Here is a 24,571-nt window from a genome sequence, read left to right as displayed (position 1 = left end):
TGGAGGATTGATGGATTATCTGGAGTCATGGACTGTGGTCGCGCTGGTAAAAGAATTAATATAACTAGTGCAGGAAATATAAATGGCTTTATTCCAAACTCAAAGCTTATATATAAAGCTGAAAACACAATAGGGGACTACTATGGCCAAAAGAATCAACATAATATTGAAAATTGGCTAAAGCAACTACTGCCAAATATTCAGGCAGGTTCTGTTATAGTTTTCAATGATGCACTGTATCATAGCATTCAACAAGACAAGTCTCTGAACACTTTGTAGTGGAAGCAAGATATTCTAGTAGTTGATGAGACACTTATCATTTCAGCCTAGTGTGCTTAAATGTGAATTATTAGAAATCATTAGCCATTTAAATGCATTGAATTACATACACAGTGGACAGAATACTCCACGAGGGGGACAGATTGCCTTAAGATTACTGTCATACTATTGCGATTTAAACCCTATTGAATTGACATGGGCTCAACTGAAAAATTTTATTCGAAATATAAAATATTCACGGTTATTATTTGTTATTTTATTATTATTTTTTTTTTTAGGAGCATTAGCAACTAAGGCCATATTGCTCCGGGTATATGCGGTGGTCATTCCCTGACCTTCCCACATCCTATGTATTTTAGAAAGGTGTAGGGTTGCTAGAACGAGTACAGAATGGAACCCCGGTCTAATCAAGAAGCCTGTGCTACCCACCGCTACACACCTGGCTACGTAGTAGGTGCCAAAATATTCAAGGAAATCTGAATATGACGCATCTGACAAATACAAGAAACAAGGAATAGCTAGCATAACTCAAGAGAGATGGAAAAGTTGCTGTGACAATATTTTCAAGATTAGCATATGATGCAAGAAAGCAAGCTTATGCAGCATCAGCAAAAAAAAAAAAAAAAAAAAAAAAAACAGCTCCCATTTCACCCCTCTGTTTGTTTCAAATACCTGTCCAGCTCAGTCTTAAAAATTTATTTAGGCTATCAACTTCCACAACTAAGGACAGAACTGTGTTCCATCAACCAACTACCCACAGGCTAAAGGCAAACTTCCGCACATCTATCCTACATCTGTCTTTCCTCAATTTGAATTTATGCCCTCTCAGGTGATTATTCTGAGCAAAAGGAAGAATCCCATCAGCATTGAAGCATGCACAAACCATTCAAGGCTTTATACTACTCAATCAGATCCCCTCACACGTGCCTAGTCTCCAGACTAGGCACGTGTGAGGTGATCAGAGTCATTAGGCCTATAACACACTCCTACTCTCAATTTTGATCTCGCAATGCTTATGTCACACCAAACTGACTCAACACTGCACTGTACAGCGATGTTGACTGGCTCCACTTCAGTTGATTTTGTGTTTCTTAACTAATAGTATAACCCCCCTCCCTTTCTATCCTTCCTGTACACATTGTACTTTCAAAATTCCAGTGTTCTGCATTTCTTATATCTGTGTGACACCACGTCTCTGATATCCCAACAATATCTGCCTTTAATGTTTTGAGCAATACCTGAAATTCATCAAATTTATTTACCAAACTCCTAGCATTGGTGTACACGCAAATATACATGCACCTGTTCCTATTCTTAGCTAACCTAACACAACCCATGCGGTTACTTGTACCGCAATGACTTCCAGCAATCTCCGAAATACCCAGCATCTTGTTTTCCAGGCTGCTTCTCATTCCAATAGAAGCAGTGCAAGAATCATTATCACCTCTGCCAGTGGCTACTGTTAATCTATTAGTCCTTGTATCCCCCCCAAAGTAGTTGTTTTTCTGACCCACCTAACACTGCGTTGATAGCATCAGCAAATAAGAACAAATAAGCATTAGCAAATAAGATAAAACAAAAGTGGAAACTGATTGCATCATTGAAGAATTTACCGAGTCTTTAGTGTTTAGTACAAATGAAAGTTATAGAGAAACAGCAACAGAAACAGATCAACAGAATGTTCAATGTACAATTTTAAGTATATTATTAATATTTATGAAATATTATTTATTTATTTTTCAACATTTATTTCTGAATATTATGATAGCATTACAGTAATCCACTATTACAATATAGCTATAAAAAGAAATAACTACTAACTACTAAAATATGTTATTTATTTGAACAGCTGCATGCCCTCTTTACTTTCTCATCACAATTTCAGAGAATAGAAGTACCTACATAGCCACACCCTCAAGAATCTTCCAGTGATGAGCAGACTATACTTATTTCCATTATGGCTAAAAACTGCTTTCAAACTAACCTTGGACGAATTAATGAAAAGTCTCTGCTGCTCGGGGACGTGCTCCAGATGTAACTCTTTCATTAATTCCTGGACATAGTCACAAACAAACATAGTCCATTAATTTCTGGACATAGTCATTCCTGGATATACCTGCGTGTACACCAATGCTAGGAGTTTGGTAAATAAATTTGATGAATTTGAGGTATTGCTCAAAACATCAAAGGCAGATATTGTTGGGATATCAGAGACGTGGTGTCACACAGATATAAGTAATGCGGAACTGGAATTTGGGGAATACAATGTGTATAGAAAGGATAGACAGGACAGGAGGGGAGGAGGGGTTATGCTATTAATTAAGAAACACATAAAGTCCAAGGAAGTGAAGCCAGTTGACATCGATTAAATGGGCAGTTTCAAGTCAGTTTGGTGTGACATAAGCATGGGGAAATCAAAATTGAGAGTAGGAGTGTGCTATAGGCCTAATAACTCTGATGAGTATAAGATATTGTACAGGGAAATAGAGTGGGCCAGTAAATCAGAGAGTCTTATAATGGGGGATTTTAATTTCCCAGATATTGACTGGAATTTGTGGATTGGTCACTCGCACACTAGCAAGGCTTTTGTGGATTTATTGGATGATTGTTTTCTACATCAGCATGTTCGTGAGGCAACAAGAGGGAGCAATACTCTTGATCTGATTATCAGTAGTGATTCTTCATGCATTAAGAATCTGCAGATAAATGAACCACTAGGTGGCAGTGATCACAGTGTGTTGAAGTGGGATTTACTCAAGGAGGTAACTACCATCAGAGGTAAAGGGAAGGGTTTTTGTTTTCGTAAAGGCGACTATGATGGTCTGAGACAGTATTTAACTTCTATACAGTGGGACCAACTGATGATGTTACCAACAGCAAACTCAAAATGGGAAGCATTCAAGGAACTAATCTTGGAGGCTACCAGGCTTTACATACCAAGAAATATTGTTCAAGGTTCAGGCCTAAATGGTTGTCAGATGAACTAATGAGACATGTGACAGAGAAGAAAAATGCATGGGATACATACAAATTAATGGGTGACATGGAAGCCTATGATAGATATAAGTTGGTCTGTAACCAAGTCACAAAGGAGATTATAGGCAGGCAAAGGCAGACTACGAAAAATCCTTGGCAAAGGATGCAATGAAAAACAGAAAAGAGTTCTTTACCTATTTAAACTCAAGAAGGAAAGGGATGAATCAGATTGGTCCACTGGATATTGATGGTTCAACAGTTGAGGATCCTGCTCAGGTGGCTAACAATCTAAACGAGTATTTTGCATCTACATTCACGCATGAGGAGTTATTCAGGAAGGAGAATGATGTAGGTAAAGTAAACATTGGCAGTGAGCTGGATGATTTTGTAATAACTGAGAGGAAAGTGGAGGAGAGATTGTTGAGGATAAACATAAAAAAGGCACCTGGGGTGGATGGGATCTATCCAGTTATATTAAAGGAGGCAGCAAAGGAAGTAAGCAAACCCCTACCCATAATTATGAGAGCTTCTTTGGACTCAGGGGAGGTACCCATAGACTGGAGATGTGCAAATGTAACCCCAATTCACAAAGGAGGATCAAAGGCTGACACAAGTAATTATAGACCTGTTAGTTTAACTTCTGTTCCAGGTAAATTAATGGAGGCACTGGTTAAAGAAGCACTGCAGGATCATCTAGACAAGAATTCAGTTATAGCTCTGACGCAGCATGGTTTTGTTAAGGGCAGGTCTTGCCTGACCAATTTGATTGGATACTATGATGTAGTCACAAAAGAACTGGATGGAGGGAATAACTTTGATATTATATATTTGGATCTTAGAAAGGCTTTTGATACTGTTGCACATGGAAGACTGCTGCACAAATTGGAGCAGTGTGGCATTGGAGGCAAATTGCTGCTATGGATAAGGGGATGGTTGAGTGGCAGAAGACAGAGAGTGGTAATCAATGGACACTGCCCATCGTGGACTAATGTTATTAGTGGAGTCCCTCAGGGCTCAGTGTTGGGTCCATTATTGTTTTCTGTATTTATAAATGATATTGATGATGGTATATCAAGCTTAATGTCCAAGTTTGCAGATGATACAAAGGTTGGCAGGGTTGTCAAGGACACTACTGACACTATGCTGCTGCAAAAGGATCTGGAAAGGTTGAGCAGATGGGCTGAGAGGTGGCAAATGAAGTTTAACATTGACAAATGTAAAGTACTACACATGGGAAACAGCAACCCCAGAGCAACGTATCAACTCTGTGGTACTACACTGACAGTGGTAGAGAATGAAAGGGACTTGGGGGTGGTTGTGCAGGCAGATATGAAGTTCTCTGAGCAGTGCAGACAGGCTGCAAGAGTAGCTCATGGAGTATTGTCAATGATATACAGGAATTTTTCTAGCAGGGATAAGGAGGTGATTATTCCCTTGTATAAGGCCACATCTTGAGTACTGTATACAGGTCTGGAGGCCTCATTTCAAGAAGGATGTAGAGCTGCTGGAACGGGTACAGAGAAGGGCAACAAGATTAGTGAATGGAACAAAGGGTTGCTCTTACGAAGAAACGCTTAAGTTTTGCAAATTACAGAGTCTGGAGACTAGGCACCGGCGAGGTGATCTGATAGAGGTGTATAAGGCTTTGAATGGTTTGAGCATGCTCAATGCCAATGGGATTCTTCATCTTGCTCAGAATAATCACCTCAGAGGGCATAAATTCAAATTGAGGAAGGACGGATGTCGGATAGATGTGCGGAAATTTGCCTTTGGCCAGCGGGTGGCTGGTTGGTGGAACCGACTTCCATTACTTGTTGTTGAAGTTGATAGCCTAAACAAATTTAAAGCTCAACTGGACAGGTATTTCGAACGAACAGAGGGGTGAAATGGGAGTGGTGTGTGTTTTTTTTTTTTTTTTTTTTTGGCTGAAGCTGAATAAGCTTGCTTTCTTGCATCATATGCTTCTGCTAATGCTAATATAAGTTAGTAAATGCTGAAATCAAGTCGTTCTAAAAATGGTGACAAATCTCTCCTAACCAATTATCACCGCACTACACTTATATCCATTCTTTCTAATGTAATGGATTTCTCCATTATATTGGAAAGAGTAGACACTGAAACCTTCCATCTGATCAATGATTGTCAATACAGATTCCACCAATATTGATCCACTAGCAATATACTGGCTTAGGTTACTGATTTTTGAACAAATTTAGTGTAATTCACGTTTACCAATAAGATGGCAGAAGTTGGTCAAAATCAAGAAGTTGCATTTTTGACATGCATGCCTGTGATGGTAGATGGTTCCCACTCTTTTCCTTTCATATATTAATGATCTTCTTCCACTTACTCGAAATCCTATTTGTAATTTTGCTGATGACAGCACTCTGTATTAACCTTCATGTTTGGGAACTATTGCCTCACACAAACTGCATCACCTTCTTGAATATCCACCACCAATTTCTTAAATGTGAATTCATCAGGAAATTCTGCAGTGGGGCAGAGAAAATTTAACTTTGATCCCTCTAAAATTCAATCGTGTCATACTTCTTAAAAAGAAAAATAAATAAAAAAGTGTATAGCTATTATGCTCATCTTCAACAACACTCTGAATTTATATAAGATCGCACAACTCCATTTAGGATTACCATGACTTCTAATCTCTTTAGCATAAGCACTTCACAAATATTGCCACATCTGCATCAGAAAAGTGGGTTATCAAAATCTCTCTCATTCATCTGCTGATGAATGAGAGAGATTTTGATAAAAAAGAGGATGGTGAGGTTAATAACCCATCACCTTCAAAGTCTTAGAGTGTTCGGTTTCTACTGGGTACCTTTTCTATAAACACTTCAATGGGTACTGTTCTTCTGAATTTGCATTAGTAATTCTCCCACTCTCTTCCAAATCAGTTTGAAATGTGGCATAATCAGTCAGTATCCATTCACTGTTCAACTCCAATCTCACAGAATCAACCTATTACTCATTTATTCATTCCATTTCTGCTTTCTGGAAAAAGCTTTCTTCACATGCATTTCACAAAAATTACAATTTCAGAAATTTAAATTAAATTAAATTAAAATTTTCTGTTTATATTCTGGGACGACCAAACGGTCAGAGGAGTTCACAAGATAGACAGAACACAAGAAACAGCACCGCATTTAGCAGTCACGGACTTGAACCCCAGTCACTCAAGGCACGTGTACTTATGCACCAGTGTGCCTGACCACTAGGCTCGGTGGCCTAGACAAGTCTAATGTCAACAAGAACTTCTGTCTTCTCAGCTATCAACTCCTACTCAATATCAAGTACTCTACAAGTTCTTATACATTTCATGTTGACACAATATTATGATACTCGCCTTTTTATAATCTGCATTGATGTTGGAATAAAATGGATGATAATTTTAAATTTAAGTTAGCGTGAATAAGTTAGGATTTAAAAACAGAATTAAAATGTGTGCAAGGAAGTAGAAGTGCACATCTTCGTCCTTGGTTATCAATGTTGAAATTTGAAACGATTGAAGTTATATGGTTGGAAACAGAAGGCCAATAGTCATAACAAGTGGCTCTCGTTTTACCAGTCTTCAGTTGGCAATGGTAGAATGAGAGTAAACGTGTGTATTTAAGAAGACTAAGTTCCCGTGATGCTCCTGGATACACGTGGGAATCTCAGGTGCATGAGATTCCAGACCGGTGCTATGTTACAGGGTAGTTTGGAATTTAATACTTGGAGAGTGGAATGGCGGCAAAACCATTCTATAACTAGGGCTTCATATTGGAAAATTTTAAAACTTGATTTTAATTTGATAATAGGAATGGCTGAATCTACTAAGGGGGTGTGGTTGTGGGATTGAACATGTGTTGCTAATTTGGTATTGGACTGCCCCGTCCTAAAGCTATTGTAGTGGTAGTACGTACGTGTGTTTGATGTTTTGGTAGACCGTACTTTGTGGTGGTGCTACCAATGTAGCATGCGTTACAGTTATCTTGACATTTTATTAAGTAGATGATATTATTCATGTCACTAATGTGGTAATTTTGTGTATCTTTATATGAGTTGAATAATGAACCTAGTTTTTTATAAGATGAGAATGTAAGGGTGATATCAGTACCTTTGAATAAACAGCAGAATTGGTTGGCAAAATTACTATGGTAAGGGAGGATAATACGTGGATTATTATTGGAAATGTGTTTGGGTGGGTTGTTGATATTATTTTGGACTGTGATAATAGTTTGTTTAATTTTAATAAATTTAAAATTATCATCCATTTTATTCCAACATCAATGCAGATTATAAAAAGGTGAGTATCATAATAAATTAAATTAAGCTATGCTATTATATTGTGTCAGTTATAAATGGTACTTTAGGAGATCTACAATTTTCGAATTGTCATTATACAAAATACTTTTAACTATTTTAAACGCACCTTCATCTGCTCCGCCCTTTAACCTACGTTCCTTGATGCCCCTGAATATGTCAAATCGCGAAACACAACTATCAAAAATTTTAATTAAATATTTTTCCAATAAAATTCATATTTCTTTTTTTAAAAAAGTGCTTCTTTCCTTATTATCCCGAAATTTGCCTGCATATTCCCTAGAAATACATGTAAAAAATATCCACATATTATCCATCAAACCTGTATTAAAATAGTACAAAAAGAATTACAGAAGAGATACAATAAAAAATATAACCTACTATCCCAAATACACCGATTAAGATTCAGCCTAAAAAGAAATATGACACCGCAATCTTGGGTGGACCTTACAACATATAATGAAATACGTATAGCAGCTGCCATCAGAGGCAGATTTAACGGCAGGCGCGTGCCCTGGATCCCGACTTCTGAAGGGCCCACACAAAACCCCAACAAATTAGTTGAACATATTAGTTCAAAACTTTGTGATTATTATTATTATGCTATTATTAATCATATTATACATATATTATATTCAAATTTTATTGGAAATAAAACATTAATAGTACATAATATTTTTTTATTTATTTAAAAAAATGGTTAACATGTATTTTTATTTTCCCTGTCTCTGTTTTTTTTAAGGGGCCCAATATTTTCTTCTGAGATCGAGGCCTCAACCGACCTTAATCCGCTCCTGGCTGCCATTAAAGACATCGAACTCAGACACAACAGAAAATGGGGGATCCTTACACAGAAACCACACACCCCCACAAAATTTTCCACTATAAACATTTCTTCGTACCCTTTTTCTTCCACTGAACTCGCTAGCCTCGATTATGGTTTTAACTTTGCTATTAAAGATAATAAATATCCCTACAAAGAATGTATAATAGAACTACAAACCAAATTAGATAACCATCCAGATAAATGGCGAATTATACACCAAAGTAATTCAATTCTTAACTCCAGATTGAAATCCCAAGCCAACATAAACAAACAGTTAATGAACTTACAAAAAATACGTAACAATCCAAATATTATAGTCCAGAAACCTGACAAAGGTGATTCCATAGTAATTATAAACAAAATCACATACATAGAAAAAATGGAATCTATACTCTCTGATTCAGATACATACAAACTGGATAATGCATATACTATTTCCAAACATAAAAATAAAGCTTGACATTATTTTAAGGAAATTACGATCCAACAATGAAATTAATTTATACACCCTTCAACAGATTGGTATCCGAAACAATATTCTACCGCATATGTTTGGTATTACCAAACTCCATAAACCCAACCACCCACTAAGACCCATAATATCCTTCAGCAAATCAGCTTTCGCTAATTTATCTTTCTTCCTGGTCAAAATTATCTACCCCCTCACCAGATTTTCAAAATTTAAAGTAAACAATACCTCCCAAACCTTTGAAAAAATAAATTCTATCACAATAACCAATGATGACATCCTAGCATCTTTTGATGTAGTCTCATTATACTAATGTACATTTACCTTCAACATTACAAACCTTACGAAATTTCTTAACAGACGACAAAACATTATCCAATCTCACTTCCCTCTCAATTAATAGCATACTAGAGCTCACAACCTTTCTATTAGATGCCAGATACTTCCAATTTCTTAATCAGATTTACCAGCAAACGTATGGCCTACCTATGGGATTAGGGATCTCAGCCCCCCCCCCCATCTGAAATTTACCTAGCCTCGTAGAAAATCATATATTACAACTATACTCCCCCCCCCCACATATTAAATTATTTATACGATGCGCTGACGATATCCTCTTAATAGGGCACAAATCCACAATAATGATCTTTTCATTAAATTTAATTCCATGCATAATAGATTAAAATATACCCCGGAATTAGAAGAAAATGGACAAATTAATTTCCTAAACCTCGCTATATACAGAAGCGATACGAAAACTAGGAACAAGAATTTTCAGAAAAAATATTCACAAGGGCAAATACTTACATTTTGAATCGCATCACCCTCTCAACACAAAAAAAGCAGTCCTTTATAATCAAATTTACAATGCTATAAAATACAGTTCCCCACATTATGACCTTAATAATGAACTACAATATCTTACAAGTAAATTCATATCTAGGAAATATCCTATTCAATTAATCAAACAAACTATTATCACAGTCCAAAATAATATCAACAACCCACCCAAACACATTTCCAATAATAATCCACGTATTATCCTCCCTTACCATAGTAATTTTGCAAACCAATTCTGCTGTTTATTCAAAAGGTACCGATATCACCCTTACATTCTCATCTTATAATAAACTAGGTTCATTATTCAACTCATATAAAGATATACAAAATTACCACATTAGTGACATGAATAATATCATCTACTTAATAAAATGTCAAGATAACTGTAATGCTTGCTACATTGGTAGCACTACCACAAAATACGGTCTACCAAAACATCAAACACACATGCGTACTACTACTACAATAGCTTTAGGACGGGACAGTCCAATACCGAATTAGTAACACATGTTCAATCCCATAACCACACCCCCCTAGTAGATTCAGCCATTCCTATTATCAAATTAAAATCCAGTTTTAAAATTTTCCAATATGAAGCCCTAGTTATAGAATGGTTTCGCCGCCATTCCACTCTCCAAGTATTAAATTCCAAACTACCCATAACATAGCACCGGTCTGGAATCTCATGCACCTGAGATTCCCACGTGTATCCAGGAGCATCACGGGAACTTAGTCTTCTTAAATACACGTGTTTACTCTCATTCTACCATTGCCAACTGAAGACGTGTAAAACGAAAGCCACTTGTTATGGCTATTGGCCTTCTGTTTCCAATCATATAACTTCAATCGTTTCAAATTTCAACATTGACAGCCAAGGACGAAGATGTGCACTTCTACTTCCTTGCGCACATTTTAATTCTGTTTTTAAATCCTAACTTATTCACACTAACTTAAATTTAAAATTATCATCCATTTTATTCCACCATCAATGCAGATTACAAAAAGGTGAGTATCATAATAAATTAAATTAAGCTAAGCTATTATATTGTGTCAGTTATAAATGGAACTTTAAGAGATCTACAATTTTCGAATTGACATTTCATGTTGTTGTGGAGCTTTCATAAAAAAAAAACAGAAGTATGGGAAAAAGATAAGCTTCATGTATACACTCAGTCATCACTAAATTATGACCACCCAATTTGTAATGGACTATTCTGCATAGCACGCAGTTAAAATGTGAAACAGCTTTCTCTGCTAGAGGAGTGATAATTTGTATCTGGTTGTGCAAGTCAAAGTGATAAAGTAGCAGTTATGGGATGTAGTAGAGATATCATGGAGTTTCAAAAGGGCATGACTATGGGAGCTTGTGTATCGAGTGCTTCCACATAGGAAACAGCATGTATCGTCAGTTGCTCCTAGCCCACTGTGGTTAGGGTGTACAAAGAATAGCGTCACACAAGTCAAACCTCCCACCACCAGAACTGTAAAGGATAACACAAGGTGGATGTTCATTGAGCAAAGTGTGCAGGACGCTGTACAAGCTGAACAGCAGGTTTCTGTGCCACAGTTGACAGTGCAATAAAATATGAGGAAGAACAATATTCCAAATGACTGTGCACCACACAGACATATGGCATTCCACAGCAGATGACCCAAGAGACACGCCCCCCTCCTCACATGTGATCATCACTGATAGAGGATGCTGTGGCATCAACGTGTTGGTTGAACACTGCAGGACTGGAAACGAGCATGCTTTTTGGATGCATAAAAATATCTGGTGGATGAACTCCATGCATGTGTGGTGCAAGCAAGACATGTCTATGGACCCATTGTGCATGGTGTTCACTATTCAGACAGGTGGTAATGGTTGCTTAATATGGGGCATGTTTCCTGACAAGAACAAGGAATCCTGATGTGTATGGACCAAATTAATGTTTCACTGGTGAGGTCTAGTCTACCGGGCTCTTAGGAGATCATGTGCATCCTGACATGCTCCATTTTTTCCAACACAATAATGTGCTGTATCATCAGGCCAGTGCTGTGCATGAATGTTTGGAGGAACACAGTGAAGATATCACTCCCCATTGGCCTCTAAATTCACCTGACATCAATCTAATTGAACACCTGTGGAATGTTTTGGAATAGGAAGTGCAGCATACGGATGCACAGCTTTTTTTCTTTTTTTTTTTTTAGGAGCATTAGCAACTAAGGCCATTTGCTCCAGGGATATGCAGTGGTCATTCCCTGACTTTTCCACATACTCCATATTTGGTCGTCACGGGCTCTAACCTACGCACTGCTGCTCCTGCCCACCTGGCTACGGAGGCACCACGATATACAGCTATCATCGATTCTGACACTTGCAAGCAGCATGGCCACACATCCCTTCGGACTTCAGACATCCAGTGAAGTCAATGCTGAGGCAAATAGTGGATGTTATCTGTGGAAACGGTGGCCCAACATGGTATTAGCATAGGGCTTGCAAACGGTTTTATAAACCTGTTAAATCCAGTTTCCATATTGAGTTGTTAAAACCGAAACCAAGCTTCTAAAACTGGATTCGAATATTTTTTTAGTTAGCCCTCGAATATAGTTTTTTGTTACGCACATTTTCTTTTGTTTGTTCGTTTGTCTGGATTGTTCAACTGCTTTATGTTTTAAACATGTTTTTTTATTTTATTTTATGTTTAGGTACGAATCTCATGGGCAAGTGGCCCAAATCTAGGAGGGGTATCTTTTATCTTCCCACCTGTATCATGGCACGATGCAGGTGTACTCATTTACGACTGAGTGAGCCGGAGCGATAGCGTAAAAGAAAATGCTCAACATTTCTCCATTCCATCTATCTTGTTCGCCAGACAAGTTATGGAATGTGCCTTATTGATGGTTACCCACTAGAAACAGATTCGCTGAATATTGCATCAAATTTCAATCGTAGAAAGTTTCTTGCTTCTTTATTCCTATTAAATTTGCGATCAAATGTTCTCCAAAAAGCAGCTTCACCAAATTTAACTTTTATGTAATTTTGAAAATACAATAGATTTAATTGGGGAAAAAAAAATTGCAAGTAAATAAATAAAAAATTTCTTTTGCGAAAATTTTGAAACTTGCCTCGTTTAGACTCTTCGTTCAGTGCTTGCGGGAGTGACGCATAGTATTGTGCCTTTGTTGTCTTCAATATTTTTATTTAAAATTGTCGGTGATATAAATTCCTACTAATTAATATTTATTACTCTTAATATGTCTAAGATGAAATCAAATGTATGGAATTATTTTGCTTGAAAAAGCAAAGATGAAGCACAATGTTCGAAATGTCAGAAGATAATGAAGTCGTCTGGAGGATCTACATCATCCTCCATCTATCCTACAACTGATGCATTTCAAGAAAATGCACCAGATTGACATTAAACAAGATAACAGTGAACCTCCCGTAAAAATGGTAAGAACATTAGAAAACTTTATCGTTAAAAAAATCTATGGAAGAAGAGATTTCAAATTAGCTGCTTTAGATGGATTTTCTTTTATTTCAATTGCCAAAAGTGAGTTTATACAATCAAGCCTTCACCTTCAGAGAAATAAATACGATAAATTACCACCAGCCTCAGTGAATGGAATTAAAAATATGGTTCTGAATTATTATAAAACTAAGAAAGAAGAACTCATTCGGCATTTCAAAAATTCATTGGTTTTGGGTGCACAGTATTCACTGACTCTAGACGAATGTACGTCAATACAAAATAAAAGGTATATGAATATAAATGTGCATTCAAAAGACAAATCGTTGGTCTAGTATTAGGTCTTATTGAGATTAATGGTTCACTTGATAGCAGAAGAACTGAGCAAATTATGAATGGACACTTGAAGGAATTTGGTTTGAACTTGGATGAGGATACTGTTGCCTGCACAACTGATGGAGCAGCATTGATGATTAAGTTTGGCAAGCAAATTACGCCTAATCATCAACAATGTATAGCCCATTGTATACATTTGTCAGTTATAGATGCACTTTATGAAAAAGCAATCAATTATGGTGCCACAGTCTCTGAGTCTCCCAAAGACAATGAAGAAAATGAAAATAATGAAGAAGAAAGTAGTGATGATGAAGAAGTTGAAGAAGACAGCAAGGCATGCTTTATCAAACTGACTTTATCGATGAGCTCATTTATTTCTTCAATCCAATGGCCAATATTGCACAAACTATTAACAGTCAGAAAAATTTGCAAGCTTTTTCGAAAATCGCCTACCAAAAATGACATATTACAAAATTTTGTTAAAGCAATATTTAATGGGAAAGAATATAAACTTATATTAGATTGCAAGACTAGATGGAATAGCACATTCTATATGATTGAAAGATTTTTTAAATTGAAAAATTGCATTCCAAATGCTCTATATGCAGTACTGTCAACTGAAGCTGTGTCTAACGATGACTGGAAAACACTTGAATTGCTATGTGAAACTTTGCGACCAGTTGAAATGATTCTGAAGGCTATAACCTCAGAAGATACAGACTTACTTAAAGCAGAGTCTTCAATAGAATTTCTGCTTGCTAAGCTTGATACAGCAGAAAACCTATTTGCTTTAAAGTTTCACCAAAGCCTTTTGCAGCGTTACGATGCAAGATGAAATTAGCATTAGCATTAGTAGAGGCATTTGATGCAAGAAAGCAAGCTTATGCAGCATCAGCCAAAAAAAAAAAAAAAAAAAACCCACTTCCACTTCACCTCTCTGTTCGTTCAAAATACCTGTCCAGCTGAGCCTTAAACTTATTTAGGCTATCAACCTCCACCACAAGGGATGGAAGTCTGTTCCACCTACCAACCACCCGCTGGCTAAAGGCAAATTTCCGCACAACTATCCTACATCTGTCTTTCCTCAATTTGAATTTATGCCCTCTCAGGTGATTATTCTGAGCAAGAGGAAGAATCCCATCAGCATTGAGCATGCTCAAACCATTCAAGGCTTTGTACACCTCTATCAGATCACCTCGCTGGTGCCTGGTTTCCAGACACTGTAATTCGCAAAATTTAAGCCTTTCTTCGTAAGAGCACCCCTTTGTTCCATTCACTAATCTTGTTGCCCTTCTCTGTACTCGTTCCAGCAGCTCTACATCCTTCTTGAAATGAGGTCTCCAGACCTGTATACAGTACTCTAGGTGTGGCCTGACCATCGCCTTATACAATGGAATAATCACCTCCTTATCCCTGCTGGAAAAATTCCTGTATATCATTGACAATACTCCATGAGCTACTCTTGCAGCCCGTCTGCACTGCTCAGAGAACTTCATATCTGCCTGCACAACCACCCCCAAGTCCCTTTCATTCTCTACCACTGTCAGTGTAGTACCACAGAGTTGATACGTTGCTCTGGGGTTGCTGTTTCCCATGTGTAGTACTTTACATTTATCAATGTTAAACTTCATTTGCCACCTCTCAGCCCATCTGCTCAACCTTTCCAGATCCTGTTGCAGCAGCATAGTGTCAGTAGTGTCCTTGACAACCCTGCCAACCTTTGTATCATCTGCAAACTTGGACATTAAGCCCGATATACCATCATCAATATCATTTATAAATACAGAAAACAATAATGGACCCAACACTGAGCCCTGAGGGACTCCACTAATAACATCAGTCCACGATGAGCAGTGTCCATTGATTACCACTCTCTGTCTTCTCCCCCTCAACCACCCCTTTATCCATAGCAGCAATTTGCCTCCAATGTCACACTGCTCCAATTTGTGTAGCAGTCTTCCATGTGCAACAGTATCAAAAGCCTTTCTAAGATCCAAGTATATAATATCAAAGTTATTCCCTGCATCCAGTTCTTTTGTGACTGCATCATAGTATCCAATCAAGTTGGTCAGGCAAGACTTCCCCTTAACAAAACCATGCTGTGTCTGAGTTATAACTGAAGTCTTGTCTAAATGATCCTGCAGAGCTTCTTTAACCAGTGCCTCCATTAATTTTCCTGGAACAGAAGTTAAGCTCACAGGTCTATAATTACTTGTGTCAGCCTTTGATCCTCCTTTGTGAATTGGGGTCACATTTGCACATTTCCAGTCTATGGGTACCTCCCCTGAGTCCAAGGAAGCTCTCATAATTATGGCTAAGGGTTTGCTTACTTCCTTTGCTGCCTCGTTTAATATAACTGGATAGATCCCATCCACCCCGGGTGCCTTTCTTGTGTTTATCTTCAACAGTTTCTCCTCCACTTTACTCCCAGTTATTTCAAGATTCTGTAGCTTACTGCTAGAGTTGAATACACCTCTGGCATTCCCCACGCTGAATAACTCCTCATGTGTGAATGTCGATGCAAAATATTCATTTAGTTTGTTAGCTGCCTGAGCAGGATCATCAACAGTTGACCCATCAATATCAAGTGGACCAATCTGATTCATCCCCTTCCTTCTAGAGTTTACATAAGTAAAGAACTCTTTGCTGTTTTTCTTTGCATCCCTTGCCAAGGATTTCTCGTAATCTGCCTTCGCCTGCCTAACCTCCTTTGTAACTTGGTTGCATATCAACTTGTATCTATCATAGGCTTCTGTGTCATGTGTTAATTTGTATGTATCCCATGCATTTTTCTTCTCTGCCATATGCCTCATTAGTTCATCTGACATCCATTTTGGCCTAAACCTTGAACAATATTTCTTAGTTGGTATGTAAAGCCTAGTAGCTTCCAAGATAAGTTCTTTGAATGCTTCCCATTTTGAATTTGCTGTTGGTCCCACTGTATAGAATTTAAATACTGTCTCAGTCCATCGTAGTCGCCTTTACGGAAGCAATAACCCTTCCCTTTACCCCTAATGGTAGTTACCTCTTTGAGTAAATCCCACTTCAGCACACTGTGATCACTGCCACCTAGTGGTTCATTTATCTGCAGATTCTTAATGCATGAAGAATCACTGCTGATAATCAAATCAAGAGTATTACTCCCTCTAGTTGCCTCCCGAACATGCTGATGTAGAAAACAATCATCCAATAAATCCACAAAAGTCCTGCTAGTGTGTGAGTAACCAGCCCCCAAATTCCAGTCAATATCTGGGAAATTAAAATCTCCCATTATAAGACACTCTGATTTACTGGCCCACTCTATTTCCCTGTACAGTTCCTTATTATACTCATCAGAGTCATTAGGCCTATAGCACACTCCTACTCTCAATTTTGATCTCCCAATGTTTATGTCACACCAAACTGATTCCACACTGCACTGTCCAGCGATGTCGACTGGCTTCACTTCCTTGGTTTTTATGTGTTTCTTAACTAATAACATAACCCCTCCTCCCTTCCTATCCTGTCTATCCTTTCTGTAGACGTTGTACTCCCCAAATTGCAGTTCTGCATCCCTTATATCTGTGTGACACCACGTCTCTGATATCCCAACAATATCTGCCTTCGATGTTTTGAGCAATACCTCAAATTCATCAAATTTATTTACTAAACTCCTAGCATTGGTGTACACGCAAGTATACCTGCACCTGTTTCTATTCTTAGCTACCCTAACACAACCCATGTGTTTACTTGTACCGCAATGGCTCCCAGCAGTCTCTGAAATACCATGCATCTTGTTTTTCAGGCTTCTGCTCATTCTAATAGAAGCAGTGCAAGAATCTCTTTCACCTCTGCCAGTGGCTACTGTCAATCTATTAGTCTTTGTCTCCCCCCAAGCTAGCAGTTTTCCGACCCACCTAACACTGCCTCGATAGCATCAGCAAATATTCTTGCACCCGTTCTATTTAAGTGTATCCCATCCCTGTAGAAGCAATCTCTCCTGTTAACAAGTACAGTCCAGGCTGAAAAAAATTCTACCCCTTGAGCCTTGCATAATCTTTCCAGGGCCGAATTGATCGACAAGGCTCTCATCATATACTCCCTCCTATCGTGTCTGGGCAGAATTGTAGACACTTTCAAATTCAACCCTAATTCTCGGCTTTTGTTCAACAGTGACCTGTACTTGTTAAGTAATTCTGCCGGTCTCCTACTCTTAATATTATTAGTGCCAACGTGTACAACTATATCACCTTTTGTGCCCTTAAAAGATGATATTTGCTCTACAACGTCATCAACCTTTGCCCCTGGCAGACATACCCTGGTCCTGTTCCACCTATCTTTTTTACAAAGCATGTTCCCCGTTTCCCTGACAATAGAGTCACCAACAACTACTAGTTCCTTCGGGACCAGCGCATTCTGCCTTAGGGGTTGTCTCTGTGTCACGCGATGCCCAAGTGCAAGCTCTGGCGTTGATGTGGGCAGCTGAGAGCTTGATGGGCCCCTCAATTTAGTTTCTTCGAGGGCATCCACCCTGTCCTTCAAGCTCTCATATAGGCCCACAAGAACGCCGAGTTGTTGCCTGATATCGATACACTCCTTGCATCGCGCACACACAAAGACATCACCCTTGGCAGTATCATGTCCCGTACCCGATTGCTCTGCAAACATCAAGCAAACAGTGCATTTTATAAGGCTGTGAGTCAGAGGACAACTGCCCCCCTCAGTTCTGCTCTGAGCCACAGCACTTCCATTAGCTTGAGCCTTTTGCTTTGCTGCTCTGGTCTGAGTCATGATTCTATTAATTTATTAATTAATTATGTTATGTTATTAATTATATTACGTTTGTAATCTAAGTCGTTATATGTATTTATTTAAACGTACAATTTAACTGCTAACGAAGTTCAACTAACGCTATCTAGTACGGTATATAACCTACGGTATCACAATGGCGGGAAAGTTACTAACGGTAACGGTAGTTACGAACACGTGGAAACCCTTACCGATACTTTTACAAGGCCGAGTAAAGAATGAGTAAATTGCCAAACTGTGGCTTTGCTGAGCTATCTACACAACCCCAAAAAGTTTAGGAAAGAAGATTCAGGTTCAAGAACTTTTGATTTTCCAAGTAAGCAGGTTTTGAAAAAGCATGCTGAAGAGATTTATCAGAGATTTTTTGCAAAACATTCCGAAGGAGTCTTAGTGTTGAATGAAGAAACTGAAAATAAACGAACTGTTCTTTTAGAAGAAAACAAAGACTTGTCTAGTTCCGATGTTGGAGATACACTCATGTGAAAGTATGATAGTGTAATAAAGAGATTAAATGAAGAGCCTTCAAAATATCCGAGTGAATTGGAAATCAGCAAAGAATTTAAAATTTTGGAGGCAACTAGCAGTAGAAGTGAAAAGCTGGAGAAAGTTTATAGAGCACTGCTGACCATTAAACCAACAAGTGTCCAATCTGAGAGAGTGTTTTCGATCACTGGTCTCTTTAACACAAAAAAAAGGTCAAGTCTATCAGGAAAAATGCTTAATATACTAAGTTTTTTAAAGGATCATTTTCAGAAAAAAGCTGAGCAATAAATAGTAAAGTAATTTCCCCAAGCTGTTTTTTTCACATTGTTTTTATTTATTTATTATAGGGCTTATTATTTTTTTTGTTTACTATACGAGAAGATAGTTTTTATTCAAAGGATTTGAATACAATTTGTAATTTTGTATAATCTCAAGCTGGTTACTTTTTTTGGAGCATTTTAATTTTTTTTTACTATAAGAGGTGATAGATTTTGTTTAAAATATTTGATTATGATTTGTACAATCTACCCAAGATAAAATAAATACCTGTGTTATAAGCTTTTAATTATTTCCCCTAAGTCTGAGAAAAATTGGTTTTAAGAGTTGTTGTTATTTGGTTTTTAGGAGCATTAGCAACTAAGGCCATATTGCTCCGGGATATGCGGTGGTCATTCCTTGATCTTTCCACATACTCCATATTTGGTGGTGACGGGCTCGAACGCCGGTCTAATCAAGAAGCATGTGCTACGCACTGCTGCTCCTTCCCACCTGGCTACGGAGGCGCCCGGTTTTAAGAGTAAACTTCGGTTAAACTGTTTTGAAATTTCTCGGTTTTATGCAAGCCCTAGTATTACATCACAATTCCGTTATCAATGTGTGTTTGTTAAACTTAGAACTTAAAAATAATACCAATAACTGCACAACAAGGGTAGAAAAATGCAAGGCAGAAATATAGAGACCATGAAATATAATTTAGAAATCAAATGAAGGGCAAAAAGCGAGAGTAATTTAAATTTTGTCTTCATATTTTTTGCACAAATGTTTCCATATATATATATATACAAAGGGTACTAGAAAAGTTTTGCAATACAGCTTTGTTTATTTAATTTTTTCAAAGTAATTTCCTCTACATTCAATACACCTCTCCATCCTCCGAAACCAATCTTTAAACCAGTTCTGCCAAGTTTCACTAGGGAGTAAAGCACACTCGTTGTCCCAAGCCCGTAGAAGGTCCTCATCACTGGAAAACCGCCTCCCTTTTAGCTTCATTTTCACATGCGGGAATAGTGCAAAGTCACAGGGAGCAAGGTCTGGACTGTAGGGAGGGTGCTCGAGAAGTTTCAGTCCTGTCGTGGTCAAATATTCGGTGCAGGCTTTGGCGCGGTGAGCTGCAGCATTATCGTGATGGAGGTACCAGGTGTCCATTCTTGACTTTGGCCGCAGGTTCTTCATAGATCCAATGACTTTAGGCAGGCATTGTTCAGTATACCACTTAGCTGTGACTGTCTTCTGCGTGTCCAAAACGACACGTTCCACAATTCCACTCGATTTGAAAAATACAGCTATCATTTTCTTCTTTACAGATCGGGATTTTCTGACAATTACGGGTGTGTCGTCATCATCAAAGACCCAAACTTTGTTTTGAGCCTTGGTCGGCAGATCGTAATAGTACAGCCAAGTCTCGTCACCTGTCACGATGTTGTTCACATACCGAGATTGTCCCTTATCAAACTTTTTTAACATCTCCCGGCACCAAGTCACACATCGTGTCATCTGCTCTTCAGTCAGTTGATACGGCACCCAGAGAGAACAAAGTTTCTTCACGTGCAAATGATCTTGCAGAATCGAACGAATTGCTGGTGCATTTAGGCCCAAAGTATCCTCTATCTGTTGGTAGGTCACTCGCCTGTTTTCGTCAAGCATTTTCCTCACAGCAGTAACGTTTTCCTCCGTAACTGACGTTCGTGGCCTTCCCGGCCTCTCAGAATCCTCCAGAGTGAAATTTCCCCTTTGGAATTCTCTATACCACCTGAATATCGTTGTACGATGTGGACAATCATCATCTAGTGCAAGAGTCATTTCTTCTAAGCACTGGTCTATGGTTAAACCACGCACGAAATTATACCGCAAAACTGTCCTTATCTCATTTCGTGACCACGATGCCATCGCAAGCACTTTACACTCTCACTACTAATGAGTAACTGAGCCCATCGACTTGGTGCGGCGGCTACTATGCACGTATGAACATGTCTCAACATGCAGCAACAAGCAGCTTCCTGTGATTCATTGTTGCGTCATATTGCAAAACTTTCCTAGTACCCTTTGTATATATATATATATATATATATATATTTTTTTTTTATTTTGGCAGAAAAAATATCAAAGTAAAAAAAAAAAAAAGTTAATCTTGAGTCAGTATTATATAACTTTTAGTTACCCTAAAATTACTAATTCTCCATATTTTAAAGAAAGTGGCTTTGAGGTAGGCTGCACTTCACTTTGACTCTGATGACTAGTTTCACTTTTTTCATGATGTGGTGTTGAAGGACCTGAACTTCCACTTGATTTTTCCACTGATGAACCACCAAGCAGAACTTTAGGCTGACTGGAGCTAGAATTTTGCCCTCTGAAAAAAAAAAAAAAAAAAATCCCTCATAAATTTCTTAATAAAAATACATTACATTATTCAAACCTAAACTATTTAAAATATTCCAATCTGAATACTTTAGAAGAGTGTTTCTCAGTCTTTTTGTATATGTGGAGTACATTGTTTGTAATTTGGTTTTTAGGAGCATTAGCAACTAAGGCCACATTGCTCCGGGATATGCGGTGGTCATTCCCTGACCTTTCCGCATCCTCTGTATTTGGTGGTGATGGGCTCGAACCCCCGAGTCTAATCAAGAAGCGTGTGCTACGCACAGCTCCTTCCCACCTGGCTACGGAGGCGCCCCATGTGTGGAGTACCACCAACTATTCCCTAACACACACACACACACACACACACACACACACACACACACACACACACACACACACACACACACACACACACTTTAAATTAAATAAAATAAAGCATAAGCCAGTAGTATGGCAAAAACTGTAGAGCGAAAATTAACATAAAAATAAGGACATATATATATACACACACGCCTACTCCAAAAAAAAAGTTACAGGCCTAATGACTCTGATGAGTACAATGAACAACTGTACAAGGAAATAGAGTGGGCCAGTAAATCAGATTGTCTTATAATGGGGAATTTTAACTTTCCAGATATAGACTGGAACTTGGGGAATAGTCACTCACACACCAGCAAGACTTTTGTAGATTTATTGGATGATTATTTTCTACAGCAGCATGTTCGAGAGACAACCAGAGGGAGTAATACTCCTGATCTGATTATCAGCAGTGATTCCTCATGCATTAAGAATCTGAAGATAAAGGAACCACTAGGTGGCAGTCAGAGACATAGCTAGGTTTTTGGCACCCTTGGCAAATTTGTGGCTACGGGTTTTTTTTTTTTGGATAATTGGTTAAAATGATTATAAATAATAATAAGTACAGAGTATGATGGGCAGCCTGGCTCATCTTCCAGTGGTGGTGGTGGTGGCGGCATCCCACTAGGGGCTTTGTGGAAAAGCAGCCAAAGGCAAAGCAACAGAACATAACAGTACTTTGACACAAACCAGACATTAAAATTTTCTGGCTTTCACGGAGATTCTGTACTTCTTCACTAAGTACTATGGCGCAGATGTTGGAAACCACCGGTGGCGCCTTCCACAAAACACTATGCTCTATGTTTAACGAACCTCCTTATAGCAAATCTTTTTGAGTTTTCCTTGGTAATTACATTTAAAATAGTTTCCGTAAAACGAATAAAATTTTCCATATAATGATGGATTATGAGAAACAATTGGGTACGCATTGTTCGCATCTCTGGCCTTCAAGCAATTTAGGCAACAGTGCTGTTGCTAAGAGCTAAAGAGATTACTGTATGCAACTTAGTGGTATCCGTAAAACCAGTCCCACATACCGAGAAGTCGAGCTCATCAACTAGTTTCTATGTATCCATAGCCAGTGGGCAGATCAAGGCGTATTCAACATTCGGACAATAGGCCTGGTCAACCTTCTACTGTAAGCACCCTGTTAGAGACTGACTCTCTCTCTCTCTCTCTCTCTCCCCCTCCCTCCCTCCCTCCCTCTCTCTCTCTCTCTCTCTCTGAGCAGCAGTGTACTTTTGCCACTGCTGTTGATATAATTGCTGTTAGCAGTTCTAGAATTATTCTGGCTCAATAGTATGGAGAGCATCTCATATGTCTGTATGGATATGTATTATAAATCTTTGATACCACCATGCTTTGATGAAGAGTGTGTTTTTTTTTATCCCAAGTGGCCATGTATTGTTTCATACACACTTTGCTGTAAATTTCCTTTTTTCTGTTACAGTTGTTGAATACCTGAGTGACTGACATTTTGGACAGTTTCAAAAAAGAAAAACAAATTCAAATTTAGGAACTAGTGACAATATCGAATTGCATCATCATTTGTTTCATCCTCATTGAACTATGTTAATTTTCGTTGTCGCTTTCAGGTTTACAGTGGCTCATTATAAGCCAGTAGAATTTTGTAAGCCAGCAGAATTTTTTTTGTTTTTTTACTTTCTTTTCTTTTTATGCAGTCTTTCTATGTCATACTGGTGTACGCTTTTTTATTTGGTGGCATGTCTAAAATTAATATTCATAAAATCAATATTCACAATTACCTGTTAATATAGCAAGCAAAAATGCACCTTATTTACAAGCTCTAACTTATTCAGTATCGTAGAACATACGCAATGCATGAATTGTGAACTGTTATGCATTTGAGCATGTGCTGATGAAGCATTCGCTTGATTGATCTTCAAAGTTAGGTTCTGGATGGCAAATAGAGCTAAGCTGCTATGCAGTATGTACTCCGATTTAAGGATGCATGCAGGCTTGAACTGCCTTCTGAAAACGGGCAAAAATTAATTTTCACCTCTCCCTCTGCTCTCATCCTAATGCAACATCATCTATGGGCGCCATTTCTTCAGCGAGACTCGGGTGTCAAAATAGCTCGTCACGGAACTGACCTGGCTTGTCAGTGCACCGTTCTGATACCGGCGCCCTTAGAACCTGCCCCGATGGCAAAGCGTTCCTATGCTAGTGGTGGCCATCAGTACAGTGACCACAGTGTACTGATGTGGGATTTACTCAAAGTTAGGTTCTGGATGGCAAATAGAGCTAAGCTGCTATGTAGTATGTACTCAGATTTAAGGATGCACGCAGGCTTGAATCGCCCTCTGAAAACGTTTGGCAAAAATTAATTTAATTTTCGCCTCACCCTCTGCTCTCATTCTAATGTGACATCTAGGGGTGACATTTCATCTATGAGCCTAGGGTGTTGAAATAGCCTGCCATGGAACTGATCTGGCCAGTTAGTGCGCCCTTGGCAACTGCCCCAATGACAAAGCGTTCCTATGCTACTGGTGGCAGTGATCATAGTGACTAGTGGGATTTACTCAAATATGAAACTAAGGATAAGGATTTTTAAAGGATAAGGATTCTATAAGGATTTTTGCTTTCGTAAAGGTGACTACAGTGGTCTCAGAGTTTTTAAATTGTATACAGTGGGACCAACTGATGATGTTACCAACAGCAAATTCTAAACGTTCAATAAATTAATGTTGGAAGATACTAGGCTTTTCATACCAACTAAGAAATACTGTTCAAGGTTTGGGCCTAAATGGATGTCAGATGATCTAATGAGACTCGTGGCAAGGA

At 38.3% G+C, this 24,571-nt stretch overlaps 1 protein-coding gene across 2 annotated transcripts in view; it reads right to left on the bottom strand.

Moving 5' to 3' along the window:
* Positions 1-24,571, bottom strand: part of Pli (E3 ubiquitin-protein ligase pellino) — a 189,349-nt gene that overhangs the window by 118,593 nt on the left and 46,185 nt on the right. For both annotated transcript variants that reach the window (XM_090375329.1, XM_090375328.1), the window contains exon 2: positions 21,210-21,398. In XM_090375329.1, coding sequence (XP_090231455.1) covers positions 21,210-21,398 — 189 coding nt within the window. The remainder of the gene's footprint in view (positions 1-21,209; positions 21,399-24,571) is intronic.

Source organism: Mastigoproctus giganteus, chromosome 6, assembly GCF_048544385.1.
Source record: "Mastigoproctus giganteus isolate SK-2022 chromosome 6, ASM4854438v1, whole genome shotgun sequence".
In the NCBI taxonomy this organism is placed as follows: Eukaryota; Metazoa; Arthropoda; class Arachnida; order Uropygi; family Thelyphonidae; genus Mastigoproctus; species Mastigoproctus giganteus.
Note: the sequence above shows the minus strand (reverse complement) of the source record. Positions and strands in the feature narration are given on the sequence as shown.